The sequence below is a fragment of the Chiloscyllium punctatum genome, chromosome 1 (genome assembly GCF_047496795.1).
Source record: "Chiloscyllium punctatum isolate Juve2018m chromosome 1, sChiPun1.3, whole genome shotgun sequence".
NCBI lineage: Eukaryota > Metazoa > Chordata > Chondrichthyes > Orectolobiformes > Hemiscylliidae > Chiloscyllium > Chiloscyllium punctatum.
Window position 1 is genome coordinate 30,170,787 of NC_092739.1, and position 13,483 is coordinate 30,184,269.

The following is a 13,483-nucleotide window of genomic DNA, read 5'->3' on the forward strand; positions in this document are numbered from 1 at the left end:
ATCAGACTGAAGTATGCTTTCAGTCAAGCATACTCTCTCCAAGCTTATCCATTTCACAAAATTATTATGTACAGTCAGATTTCTTTGTGTTTGAAGTGACAGTCTGTCACCTGAGAAAGCATTGTTCCTTTGTACATTTAAAATATATATAACCTGCTGAAATGTTTTAATATGCTAGAACAGACACTGATTGATGGCTGACAAATGACTGTGTGCTAGCCAGATTAAGTAACATGGCTGATCACAACACTTATTTATCATTATCACCATAAATGGTTTATAAATCACTTCCTGCAAAAGCATAAATCTACTGTAAAATTGTAAACCCTCAGAAATGTTACCATTGGCCAACTGCAATTTTTCACTGTAATGTTGGAATGAAGATAAGTCCAAATGTAAGCAATGCAATTTGTTTCATTTTGTGGAAGGTCATCTGGCAAAACAGGTCACCTGCCCATCAGAGAACATGCTGCAATTTTGTTCCATTGATTTCAGCCACTATCCAGAAAATAAGAAAGAAATTTACCCTCAAGATATTTTTACGTTACCCTTGAATAAAACCGCATTATCATACGGATGTTGAGATTCTAGTTGAAGTGCTAAACAGACTTGTTAGGACATTATTAGAATAGAGAGGTTTTTCTTGTTGGAAAGATATCAACATAGGCAAGTTGAGCTACATACTTCCTCTGTGTTGAAAATTCTGCACATTTTGTGTAATATTGATCTGTAAAATTGTCACACACTCATAAGGGACTGGATTTCTTCTCTGCAATCTCAAAAGATGTTTTCAGTGGATAATGAGTGGACAACCAAAGGAAAGTAAAAGGGAAGAAAGAAATTAAAAAGAGCACAAAAATCATCGCCAAGGGAAAAGAGTTTTGAACATTCAACACAAGGCAGACACTGAGACAGGATGTTCCAAAGAGTACCAGAATAGTTGTAGTTCTACAAGATAAAATCTTTCGAGAATGGGGAAAATGGTTATTGGCCCAGTAAGGTTGTTCCTTAAATTTTAAACTCAACTGCCTTCTTTCTCATAATAGCACTCAATTCTCCTTACCTCTATAAACAGGAAAGAAAATGGCTTGAACTCTTCACCAGTTTCAGAGATCGAAGCTGCCATTGTATTACACAAATCTATTGTTAAGTTGAAACTGGTCCGCTAGACCTCCCATTTCTTTCCAAGGTTTTTTTTAATTGCTTTTCACTTGTGTCACCTGACAGTGGAAGTTGTTGCCATTGTGAGGAACCCAACTTGAACAATTTTGTCAGTCCTTACTGTAAAACACGACTTCTTTCTGATGTGACTCAAGTATATGATCTTGCAGGGTTGAAGATGATTATAACTGCACCTATAAAAATCTGCATATAATTTACTACCAGCTTCTGCAGGTCTTTTGGTACACAACATAGTCACATAGTTAATGTAAGGCTAATGTGACTGACCACCACTTGCCGCAATGTACCTTCCAGGGGTTTCTACAGAAAGACCAATATTTACATTGGTGAACAAATTTATACAAAGCCAAAGGCTAGTTTGAACAACAGTACACTGGGATTTTTGGAGTTAATCTTTAATTACATATTGTTTTCTCAAAAGGTATAGCATTTAAAGCCTTCTGATTCTATTAGGTCAGTCATGGTTTGAATAATTAAATTGTGAGGTTTTCCAAGTGGAGGAGGTGCTACCTACTTTTATCAAATGCAATTTGATTTCTTCATGTCAGATAATACAGATCAGGAAATATTCGAGTTTTTCAGTTATTTTCCTATGTAATTTAGGATATCTTGATTACTTTAAATTGAAATAAAAGCAAAATATACCATAACGCTGTGCAATATCTCATATTTATTTGTTTAGCAGAGTAGGTTACAATTTAGCATTCCTTCAGTTAAAATGCACTATCAGTTTTAAACTGTTTTGTTGGGACTATTTCTATTTTGACTGCTGCCAGTAGTTAGGAATTGAGCAGTTTGTCCCTTAAACACAAGGAATTCTTCCAGTGGGCCTTCTTTATTTTCTTTTCATTAAATCCTAGTCCCCTGGAAGTTGCATAATATGCTAATAGCATGCTTTCTTCACTCTCCTGCCCATCCTATCCCATCACATCATCACTTTGCTCCTGCATTTCCATGGCAACTGAACAACCCACCAGCCTACGATCCTTCAGTTCAGACAGGTCCAACACACCAAGCCATGGCCCTTACCAGAGGGACAGTGCCATGATTGAAGAATTAATCACAGCTACAAGTAGCCAGGTATGTAACATTGCATCTTGGATTCAGTCCAACTCGCAGTTTTGCTGTTTTAATGCATACTGATGCCTTGAAAGTGCCTAAGGGAATTTTTAAATGATGTATAATATTTTGATTAATTAAAAGGAATTTTTATTGCTCTCCATATAATCAGTTACCATTTTGGCTTATTCGAAAATTGGTCTTGAATCATTTGTTTGCAATTTTGGAGTAATTTGCAATTTGTTTGCAGTAAAGTTGGAAAGCCAAGGACTGTGGTAACAATTTGGGTGTTTTGCTACACCTTTTAACACAAATTTAGGACTAAGTGGCTTTTATTGTTAAGAATTCTAATATTACTTAGAGTGAGAAATTATGATACGCATCCACAAACAATTTATTTCATTTTGAAATTAAGTTGTTTTTTCAAATACACTTATTTTTAAACGTATGAAAGGATTCTACCTTTATGTAGACAGTTTAATCAGAGGTTACACAACAAGAAATGATTCATTAGCTCTAAAATGAATATTTGTCTGAAATTACAGGTAGCTCTGGCCAAGGGCCCTGACAAGGACTCATCATATCGCTTAAGTTGGGAAGGAGACAACTTAGACAATGTGGCTCTTTCATCAAGTCCAATCCATTCAGGGTGAGACATACATTTATATCTTGCAAGTAAACATAAGTGGGAGCAGCGCATGTGTTTGTGGAGGAGCTGGGAAAATAGCATGTATTACGCTGCATTCACTGAGAATGTCCACAATCTTTATTTTCGCATTCTTTGGATTTAACTAAGAAAGTGACATTTTTGAAAAAAAATGTTGCAGCCTATATGTTATAAAAAAATGTAGTTCTAGCATATTTTCGAGGCCTGGCAATGTTTTCACAATGATTTTGTTTTGTGAATTATAAATATAGACAAATGTATAGATTTTGTGGCTGACAATCAGACACACCTAGAAGGAGGGCACTTATTCATATGGAGCAAGCAGATGGAAAGTAACACATTCCCTCACATTTGTTCTTTATGAGGTCACTCTGAAAGAGAGAGCTCAGTTCTCTCGCAATACCGGCGCACTACTTACCATACACCATATCATCCTATTTAGTGTACTTTATAACTCATATTACTTTGATTAATTCAGTTCTCTCTCTTTGGGAAGTGATTGGTAAGAGTAAAGTTGGTGAAACCTGAGACATTAAAACTATTTGAGGTATAAACTTTACAATTTTAAAGTTAGTTTCAGATTAATTATTGAAATTAAAAACAGTTTATATATTTTAAACTGAAAATTTGTTGCTGCTCATTAAAAATAATTGTTTTTGATTTTGAAATGCGTGGCTGCAGAATTTCCATCCAAGACTTCAACAAGTGACATAGAGCGCTCAATAAAAAATATCCCAAATTCCAGCAGCCTACACTATTCAACCACCAGACAAAGGCATTCTGTTTGTGTCGTAACCAATTTTTAATAGCAGGGCTAACAGTTCAGGATGTCAAACTTAATGTTTAAGAGGTAACATTTAATTTCTAACATTTAAAGGAATAGTAGATGGTGACTCAATAAGTTTTCTTATAATTATCCCTAAGCATGGCTTCAAAGCAATTGCATTTTCAGCAGAGAACTTGATACAGCATGAATCTGAATAAACATATTTAGTCCTATTATAAAGGGATAGAAGATAAATCTTGAAAAATCCAATGCAGTATAAGCCATTTAAGTCCACTTTAGAAAGAAGGAAACTGATTTACCCTAATTCATTGCTGTGAACTGGCCTATTGCCTCAGCATCCATCTATTTGGTCCAGTCACTGAGCCAAGATGACTGCAATTGGTTTTTAATAGAATTTTAATCACAAAACACTATTGGAATGTTGGTATATCTCAGCTGACTAGGGTTCCATCTGTTTGAAATGCCAGTTAATTGGGTAAGTTACTGAGTCGGGAAGTGTGAGACTGAGCATCCAACTACAAGAATCAACATTTTCACTGCTAATCAATCAGAACAGAGCATTATAGCTGATAGATTTTCTGATTAGTCTGCTTGACTATTTCTTGTTCAGTCTCCTGGCATTTCAGTCAGCTATGAGATTCAGCTGTTCCTCCAAAACTCAAACACAGCTGAAAAATCAAGAAATTATTCTGGGTACTGATAGAATAGCGAAGCTTCAAGATTGGTTGTGACACAATAATTGACAATGGAGACTATTGAATTGAGGATCTACAAGTACACTGCTCATTAACAATTGATTGATCTAGATAAATTTGTTTCCATTGCAATATCTCTGTTAAATGGCTTTTACTGCATTTTTAGATAAGTTTAGTGAATGCCATAATGATTGACTACCTGTGAAATTGTCATGGTTTCTGTCTCAGCAGATATTTATTGTTCCCTTCCCCATTTATTGATCTCTTTTAAATCCCCCATTGCTGCCTCCCACCTTTGTATCTTATCCTTCAGCTACTGGAGCAAGATGGTGCAAGACATAGGAACCTTACAGCCAGCAGGGTGAGAAGATTTTTATCCTATCTGTCTAGACTGGATCTGAACTCGGGGTTGGGTGTGAAGGGATTTTAAGTCCACCCATCCATTGGTTTCCGAGGAGGTGGGCTCAGTTTACTTACCCACCAGATTGTAAAGGATGCTTCTAGACAGGCAGCTAAGGCTGGAAAGGTTCTACTTTCTATATCGCTGTTGGCTGCTTCTGATATTCTTGATCCCCTGCCATAATTTTACCTTGGCCTGTGGAGAAGCCACCATGTTTTGCCCATCAAGTAATTAGAATTAGGAAATTGAAGAATTCCTCCAAGTCTCTTTTTCTATTGTGCATTGAGGATCATAACATGCCTCCCGACAGTGTAAGAAAAGGTTAGACCTCTCTTCCCTTAAACTGACCTACCTTTCATTATTACATCATCTCCAAAAGCCATTTTCTAGAGTGCTTGAAGCTTGCTTCGCACTACTTCCCTCTATTTCTAGGCAGGAAGTGGACTGACTTTGTGATAATATAATGGTTATAATTGCCATCAACTCCAACTGGAGTAGACAGCTGGAAAACAAACTGAGACCAGGTAAAAGACCTCCCATGTCCAGGAGGTCAGTGTCTATCTGTAGCCTGTTGCTTATTCTTCAGTGATTTCAATAAAGGTCACTATGTCAAGGTATGTGAGCATTGCTCAATGTTCCAGATGAAAATGTGTAATTCCCTGTTACTTCAGATATTTGTGTTCTTGTTAGAAGCTGGCATTGTAATTTGAGATTCATCTGTCTATTTAACGGTGACCTGTACTCAATGACTGAAATAACTTTGTTATCCACATTCATTATTACAAATATTTGTTGTTAGCAATTCCATGCAAGTAACTCTGCTACCATGTAACCTCACTTATTCCTGTCACAGAAATCAAATTAAGGCAGTGCTGCCAACATTACCTCCAATGGCAAAACTATAGGGCTGAACCTTACGATACTTTGGCTGTGTCATTTTTGTCAAGCTTCATGAAGGATGAGAGGCCTAGCAAGTTGTCTTGTGCTATTACTGCAAACTTACCTCATTCACTTCCAACCTCAATCCAATATTGCTTGTCATAGCGAGGAATGGTGGCTCAGTGGATAGCACTGCTGCCTCACAGTGCCAGGGACCTGGATTCAATTCCTACCTTAGGCAACTGTCTGTGTGAAGTTTGCACATTCTCCTGTTTCTGCATGGGTTTCCTCCAGGTGCTACGGTTTCCTCCCACAGTCCAAAAAATGTGCAGTTCAGGTGAATTGGCCATGCTAAGTTGCCCATAGTGTTAGGTGCATTAGTCAGGGGTAGGATAATGGGTCTGGGTGGGTTATTCTCGGAGGGTCAGTGTGGACTTGATGGGCTGAAGGGCCAGCATCTATACTGTAGAGAATCTAAACTCATATACAAAGCTTGACTAATTCTCCCATTTGCCATCGCTGGAGGTATTCAGCACATTTAGTCTATCTTGACATATCCTATTCAGCTACTCAACCCCTCGTCGAGTAGACAATCCTGACCATGACTGTCCAAGCCTCCAAATGACAGTGCTGAAGCCTCTGGGCTGATATTGGAGGCTTTATTCGACTTGCTGGGACCCATGCCCCACCAAGAATGACAAGTGCCTCCCTTGATTTCACCCCTCCATTTAGACTTTAATACATTTGCTTGCAGCAAATGTAATGTTATCTGAGATAGCACGGAGTAGATGTGCAATTAAGGCAGTAAGGTGACCCCTGAAAGAAGCTGAAGAGACAGTACAAAAATAAGACAAGACCAGGCAAAACAGAGATGATGTGAGCATCTGGGTAGGTACTAATTGAGTGAGTGTTTGGCAAGCAGCCCTGAGATGCAACCTGGTCCAGTTGTCCCTGCATGCAAAGCGTCCTTGCAGCAGCATTCCAATGATGGTTATGTGATATGCTTCAAAGTGCACCATTGAAATGGTGACATGCACTTTATAGCAGCGATATTGGATGAAGGAATGGAGAGTTTGATACATGTCAAATGCTAGCATCCACAGGTGTGTGGTTTGTATGGCCAGTATCCTGGAGCATGCCCTGAAACATTGGTTCCTTGATAGAGCAAGCGGTAAGCTGGAGTTACCATGTCCAGATTCTGATTCAGATGTCTGTAATTCTTGGCATCTACTTTCCATCTGTCCCATGATATAATACAAAACTGGGTATTACAGAGGTGAGATTCACTGTTAATAAAGGTGATGATCATCAGTAATCGCATTTGATAGGCATCTTTCTGCTCCATAGCAAAAATCTGAACGTGACATCTGGAAAATGTGACTAATTGCTCCCAATGTCGAGATAGGCTTCACTCGACTCCTCACATAATACACTCTGATTTCTTGCCAGAACTCAATAAGATTCTATTTGTTACATTTCCTTTACACAGAAATTGGCATTTCAAACAATAAAAATAAATTTTGCAGAGTGGTATTTCCAGCTCATCAATCTATTTTCTGTTGCAAAAACCTAATCTCTCAAGGAGAAGAGGAAGCAATTTAAGAAAAGTGGCCAAGTTCATATTAGTGAAGTTATTAAAATTAGAAAAATTGGTTAAATGTAAATTTTGGTGAATTTCATGCATTTTCTCTCCACATGACCTTGGATTTTCTCATGTTGTCTTTCCAAATTCACTTTATTAATTCTGTACCACATCCCCATGATACTTCACCTGGTCCTATTCTCCCATCTACTATAGGCAGAGGTATACACTACTGCTGGGATATCCCAGGATGTCTTGTGCCCATGCAATCCTTAAAGCTGTGCACCCAGTCACATGCTGGCAGACTGGATTTACCATTCTCCATGGATGTAGTGAGTGTGCAAACACAAACCAATGCATCTGAGGGTATGTTGATGACACAATGTACACTTCATTACAAATACAAATGAAATTCTTACATCTGTTGCTATTTAATTCAGACTGATGTGACACAACTTATCTCCTTAGCTTTACCCCATCCTCTGCTGTCTAAGTGAATGCTGCCCTCTCTCTGTCTCTCTCTCCAATGCCTGGTGTAATCCAACATCCTCTCATTGTTCAGTGTGGAGCCATCACATACTGACTCAAACAGTTAAAAACATTCACTTTTATTCAGCAACAGCAAAAGCTAACAAAAAGCAAACAGAAGCTGCATTTACTGAAAGACTTTGATTACAACAAATGTGTTGTCAATGAGTGCTCACTGAACCCATCTACTGGAACCAGATGTCATTAAGTCTTGTGTGACATGTGTTTGCCACTGTGCTCTATTGTGTAGAAGATGATAATCCTCCTGTTCAATATCCTTATCATCTTTCTCTGAAGGCTAGTGCTGCTGTCCCAGCTCATCAGATTTCATGGCATCCCCTCATTTTCTGTTCCAGTTGGTGTGCAAGTTCCATGAGTATGGAAGGCAACTTAGATTATGCTTTGCACAGTTAGCCTAAGGCTCAGTTTGATAATCAAGTTGACTCCTGAATCTTATTGTTCCTTCCTTCATGACACACCCTAGCCAGCCCATCAGTACTGAGCCACCACAGATTACCCCCACACCTTATGGAATTATGCCTTCAGTTCTCGACATAATCTCCTTGGCCTGGATCTACAGTAATGTCCACCATTATACTACACTGTTTCTCTCTTCCACCCCCCCCCCCCAATGTTCTATGTAATTTCTCCTGCTGCTGTTCGAGGTCTTCATAGTTTCTCCAGGGTGTGCCATCTGATGTGCGTGCAGCTTCCTACTAGCGCTCTGAGATGTTGGTGATTGGCATCTAAGATGGCAGTCCGGAAAAGCAAGCAGTGAGCTGGAATCACCAGGTTACCAATATCTCTTACATGTCTGTAATTGACACCAGGAGAAAGTGAGGACTGCAGTTGTTGGAGATCAGAGTCAAAAAGTGTGGTGCTGGAAAAGCACAGCGGGTGAGGCAGCATCTGAGGAGCAGCAGAGTTGATATTTTGGTGCATAAGCCCTCCATCAGGAATGTTGGAGTTGTTACCATTCAGTTTCTAACAGGCAGGTGGGAGAAAGGGGAAATACATATCAATGAAGTGAGATTGGACAATGAGATGTTAATTCATGCTAATGTGTTCAAGTAGGCTCCTTGTTGCTCATTAGTGAGAATCGCATCTCCTGACTCAACATTTGGTTGGAAAATTGAGCAACTGCTCTCGTGGTTGCGAAACTCCTTGCAGATCACCTCATGGGAATTCCCTCACCATCTCACCAAATCCCATGTCATTTGGTGCCTGGGAAGATCCTTCCTTTCACTGATAGGTGGAAATATTCTGATTCTGAAATAGATGTTCAAGATTTAAGTTTGGCATTGTTCTGATGATCCATTTCTGCAATAGTAGTTCTGTTTTCCATATGGACTGTTCTTTTATTGAGGGTTTATTAATCTTTTGGTAGAGGGATTACTATTCCTTAAAAAGAAAGAACAGCAAGTTCTACTGGTTCAAGGTCCTTTGCCAAACCATCCCCCAACATCAGTAATATAGAAAGTCTTCCACACATATGGGAACTCCTTTGGATCAATTTTTTTTTAATGGTCTCACAGCAGGTGTTCAGTTGAGCAACAGGTAGGTTATCTGCTAGAACAAAGGTCAACTCCATTCCCCTGCTTTTGATATTGATCTGAGGGATTTTGTAGGGCAATGAGGCATACATCTTAAGCATAATACAATTGTGACTGCTTTGACATTTTACCTGGGCGCAAATGGGATACAATTGCAGCTTTGGTGCAAGACCTTATTAGGTCAATAGCCAATGGAAATGTTGAAGAGACACTCCAAGTGAGTTAGAAGATATTCCTTCTGTCCAGGAAGAACAGCAGTGTTCCTTTAGAATGGCAAGGAAAATTGCAGCCTCCCCTGCATCAGACCTTATCCCTTTTCTCTTATAAGACATTCATGAATCCTTGTCTTACCACATGGGTAGAAGCTGGTGGGCAGCCAAGAGCAACTTCATCTTCTGCTGTGGCAGCTTTCATTTGCTTCCTGGCAATGTGCTGAGATAGTTTGATTATCTAGCTTTTCTCCTATTTGACCTTGTGCTAGATTTCTAACTCTTCGCTTTTCCTGCAAATTCTATTTCAGCTGTTCTTCTCCAATCCCTGAAAGTGAATCAAGGTGAAGTTTGCATTGTGACTCTGTGTGGTTTCAATTGTTTTCTTGTGTTTTCTTGTAGCCCTCCCCATAACCTCGGGCCAAATGCTTTGGTGCATTCTTACCTTGCATGTTTGCATTAACTTGACCACCAAAAACAGATACAGGTTTTAAACTTGTTGTATTGTTTTTCCGGATAGTGTTTTTAAAAAATTGTCTAATGGATATTTACACTAAAATATTTGTTCTGTCTTTAAACATCAATGAAAGAAGCACAACACACATCATGAGATATAAACCTGTCCATTCAATGACCATTCTGAATAGACAACTTTGTCTATTTTTACACTGATGCAGTAACATTTCCAGTGTGTTTAAAAAAGCAATGTTTTTTCTGCAGCTATAAAGGGCAATTATAATACAGAGCACTGAAGAGATTTTTCTTTTTTATGCAACTGACTGAGATGAATGAGAAGGTTATAATTGACATTATCACTGGTGCACTATGAACGTCTTCATGTATTCTCCCTTTGCTGATGTAAACTCTTTCTGTAAAGAATTTATGAGGAGAGAATCGTGTTGTTTGGAATTATTTTTGAGCAATGCTAACAGAAATCCTATTAAAAATTCAAGGAAGTAACTCTCAGTATAGTATTATAAAACTAAATAATCAAACCAGGAGTAGGTTTCATTTATATTATGCACTGGACTTGCAGCAATTTTGGGCGGCACGGTGGCACAGTGGTTAGCACTGCTGCCTCACAGCGCCAGAGACCCGGATTCAATTCCCGCCTCAGGCGACACTCTGTGTGGAGTTTGCACATTCTCCCTGTGTCTGCGTGGGTTTCCTCCGGGTGCTCCGGTTTCCTCCCACACTCCAAAGATGTGCAGGTCAGGTGAATTGGCCATGCTAAATTGCCTGTAGTGTTAGGTAAGGGGTAGATGTAGGGGTATGGGTGGGTTGCGCTTCGGTGGGGTGGTGTGGACTTGTTGGGCTGAAGGGCCTGTTTCCACACTGTAAGTAATCTAATCTAATCTAATTCAATTAAAATAAGGGAAAAAGGTAATTTGATTTGATGGAGTATCATCTCTGGACTACTTGTATAAAGCCACTTTATAATGGGAATAGCTATTTGAATGGAAATATACTTATTATGCAATGAAATAATATTATTTATCACAATTTATAGCATCTGCAGTATTTTGCTTTGTTTTAAAAATAATTAGTCATTGTTTCCCCCCTATTTTGTTGTTTGAATATCCTCTTAACTATATTAACGCCTTCACTTCTTTGAATCTTATTTTCCAGTTTGTGACAACTAACCGAGATGTAACAACTAACTAAAAATGCTTTATGTCGTAACATTTGATTTTTTTTGTAAAGAAAACTGAGTTGTCTTGTTTGGACTGACAAAATAGGATGCAGTTTAAGCTTTGGACATAATCCATGATCTGTCTACCAATTGCAAGATATTAAATGATTTGAGAAGTGCTTTTCATGTAATGTGGTAATGTGATATGGTTACTTTAATATAATTACAAATGGGCTTATTATAAAAATGAGCCATTTTAATCACTGAAAACCCAAACCTTGGACACAATTCACACCATCAGGATGAAAATACAGCAGTCACCCCAAAAATGATATTTCCCATTTTCCTGGGGGTGGAAAAAGGGACTAACTGTGTTATGTGTATTTTACAGAGGCAGCTAGCTATTTAAATTGTCAGCTGCCTCCACAGAATTAAAATTTTTGTAGCCTTGGACTCTGTCATATGCAGATTAGATCTGGTAAGAGCAAGTATGAACTTAGTGATTCATTCACATCACCAGGGCGCCTCCTCCACTTGGAGAGGTAAGGTACCCCACTAGAGTATGCTGCATCTTTTGGGGGAAGTAACGTGTCCTTTGGAATTGTTAAAAGTAGACATAAATATGTGTAGAAAACACATAAACTCGATTTTGTCAAACCTGTGTGTCCTGTTAGCAAACTTGTCAAGATCAAGTGTCAGAGGCAAGTGTGTAATGCTGGAAACGCACCGCAGGTCAGGCAGCATCTGAGGTGCAGGATGTTTTGGGCATAAGCACTTCAGATTGAGTCCTGAGTCCTGATGAAGGGCTTATGCTTGAAATGTTGATTCTTCTGCTCCTTGGATGCTGTCTGACCTGCTGTGCTTTTCCAGCATCTTACTCTCTCCTCTGATCTCCAGCATCTGCAATCCTCACTTTCTCCTCCTCCAAGATCAAATGTCAACTGTCCTAAGTACCTATCACAAGGATCTGTCAAAGAAGATAAGAAATGGGAACAGGAATAGGTCATTCAGCCAGTCAAGCCCACTCTGTGACTCAATGAGCTCATAGTTGGTCTTCTACTTCCACATCACTTTCCTGCACTGTCCCGCAGTAATTTTAATGCATAGAAATCTCTCAATCTCTGCATTGAACACACTTAATGACTCATCCATAGCAGCCATCTGGGGTGGATAATTCCAAAGGTTCACCACAGAGTGGGAAAGAAAATCTTGCTCATTTTGTCCTGAATTGCCTGTCACTTATTCTGTTTGGCGCTAGGTTAAACAGACCCGATAAATGGCAAATGTCACAATGCCAATGAATTCCAATGTTTGTTGCTATAATGGATCTGCAAGAAGCATTTTTTGTAGTAAGGCTTTATTGAATTTAAGGAATGTAAATTAATATGATTTCCAAGTCTTTTCCAACATTCGTGAAACCTGAGATATGCACTTCTAACATGATTATGCTATCATTGGAGGTGGTGAGAAGGGAAAATAATTGGGCATTATGGCCCTGGAGAGATACTAGCCCCTTTGCCAGTGTCCTAGTAATTAAGTGCTCGATGAGAAGATGCATTGATGATCTGCTTGATTTGCCAACAATTAATGCCCTTCAGTGGTCAATTAATGACCAGTAAAGTGACTCAACTCATCATGAAACCTGATATCCAACTTCCCCAGCAGATGAAGGTTAATTTCCCAACTGAGAAACCAGGGTATTCTGTCTGCTGGATTGTTGAAGGGAACTCCATTTTCCCCCACATGTGGGGCCAACTAGCGGCAGTTCTAAAGCAAGGGATCGACACTGAAGACCAATTCCACAGCTTTGCTTCTGAACTCCTTCTCCCCATGATTCTCACCCCGTGAGACTCAAAAAATAAAAATCTTGCCTTTAGCTGCTGAATGCCTTGAATCCTGGGCCTCGGGGAAGTTTATCTCTAAGACCCAGGAGCTGTTTGCCTCTGTCCATCACCACCTTCTGATGCAGGTCTCCTCTATTGAGGGTTGTGATTCACCGATGACCTCTTAAGTGGCATGATGAGTTTTCTCATTGGTGGAGGTGAGGAGTCAGTCACCCCTAAATATACCATCCCCTTCAATTGCACACCAAATTTATGTTTATAGAATTTTATTGATCTAATCTCCACATGGATCCCAGGGTCTTCTACAGCAGCAACAATATGAGTTGGATTGGTAGGCCTAAAAGTAAAGTGTGGCAGATGGAGCATGGTTAGCAATGAATTGAGTTTGGGGATTTAAAAAGTTTCTGGGTAGCGAGCTTTCCTTGATCTGGTAGGTTGTAAGGGGCTGTTTTATGGGAAATATGC

At 39.2% G+C, this 13,483-nt stretch overlaps 1 protein-coding gene across 12 annotated transcripts in view; it reads left to right on the forward strand.

The window, feature by feature from the left end:
- The window catches only part of LOC140485944 (ankyrin-2-like), an 850,179-nt gene that overhangs the window by 732,772 nt on the left and 103,924 nt on the right, over positions 1-13,483 (forward strand). For 3 of the 12 annotated variants that reach the window (XM_072584513.1, XM_072584765.1, XM_072585304.1), the window contains 4 exons: positions 2,160-2,262; positions 2,787-2,890; positions 4,704-4,751; positions 9,853-9,885. In XM_072584513.1, coding sequence (XP_072440614.1) covers positions 2,160-2,262; positions 2,787-2,890; positions 4,704-4,751; positions 9,853-9,885 — 288 coding nt within the window. The remainder of the gene's footprint in view (positions 1-2,159; positions 2,263-2,786; positions 2,891-4,703; positions 4,752-9,852; positions 9,886-13,483) is intronic. The other 9 variants (XM_072584847.1, XM_072584942.1, XM_072585394.1 and 6 more) reach the window with 5 other exon arrangements.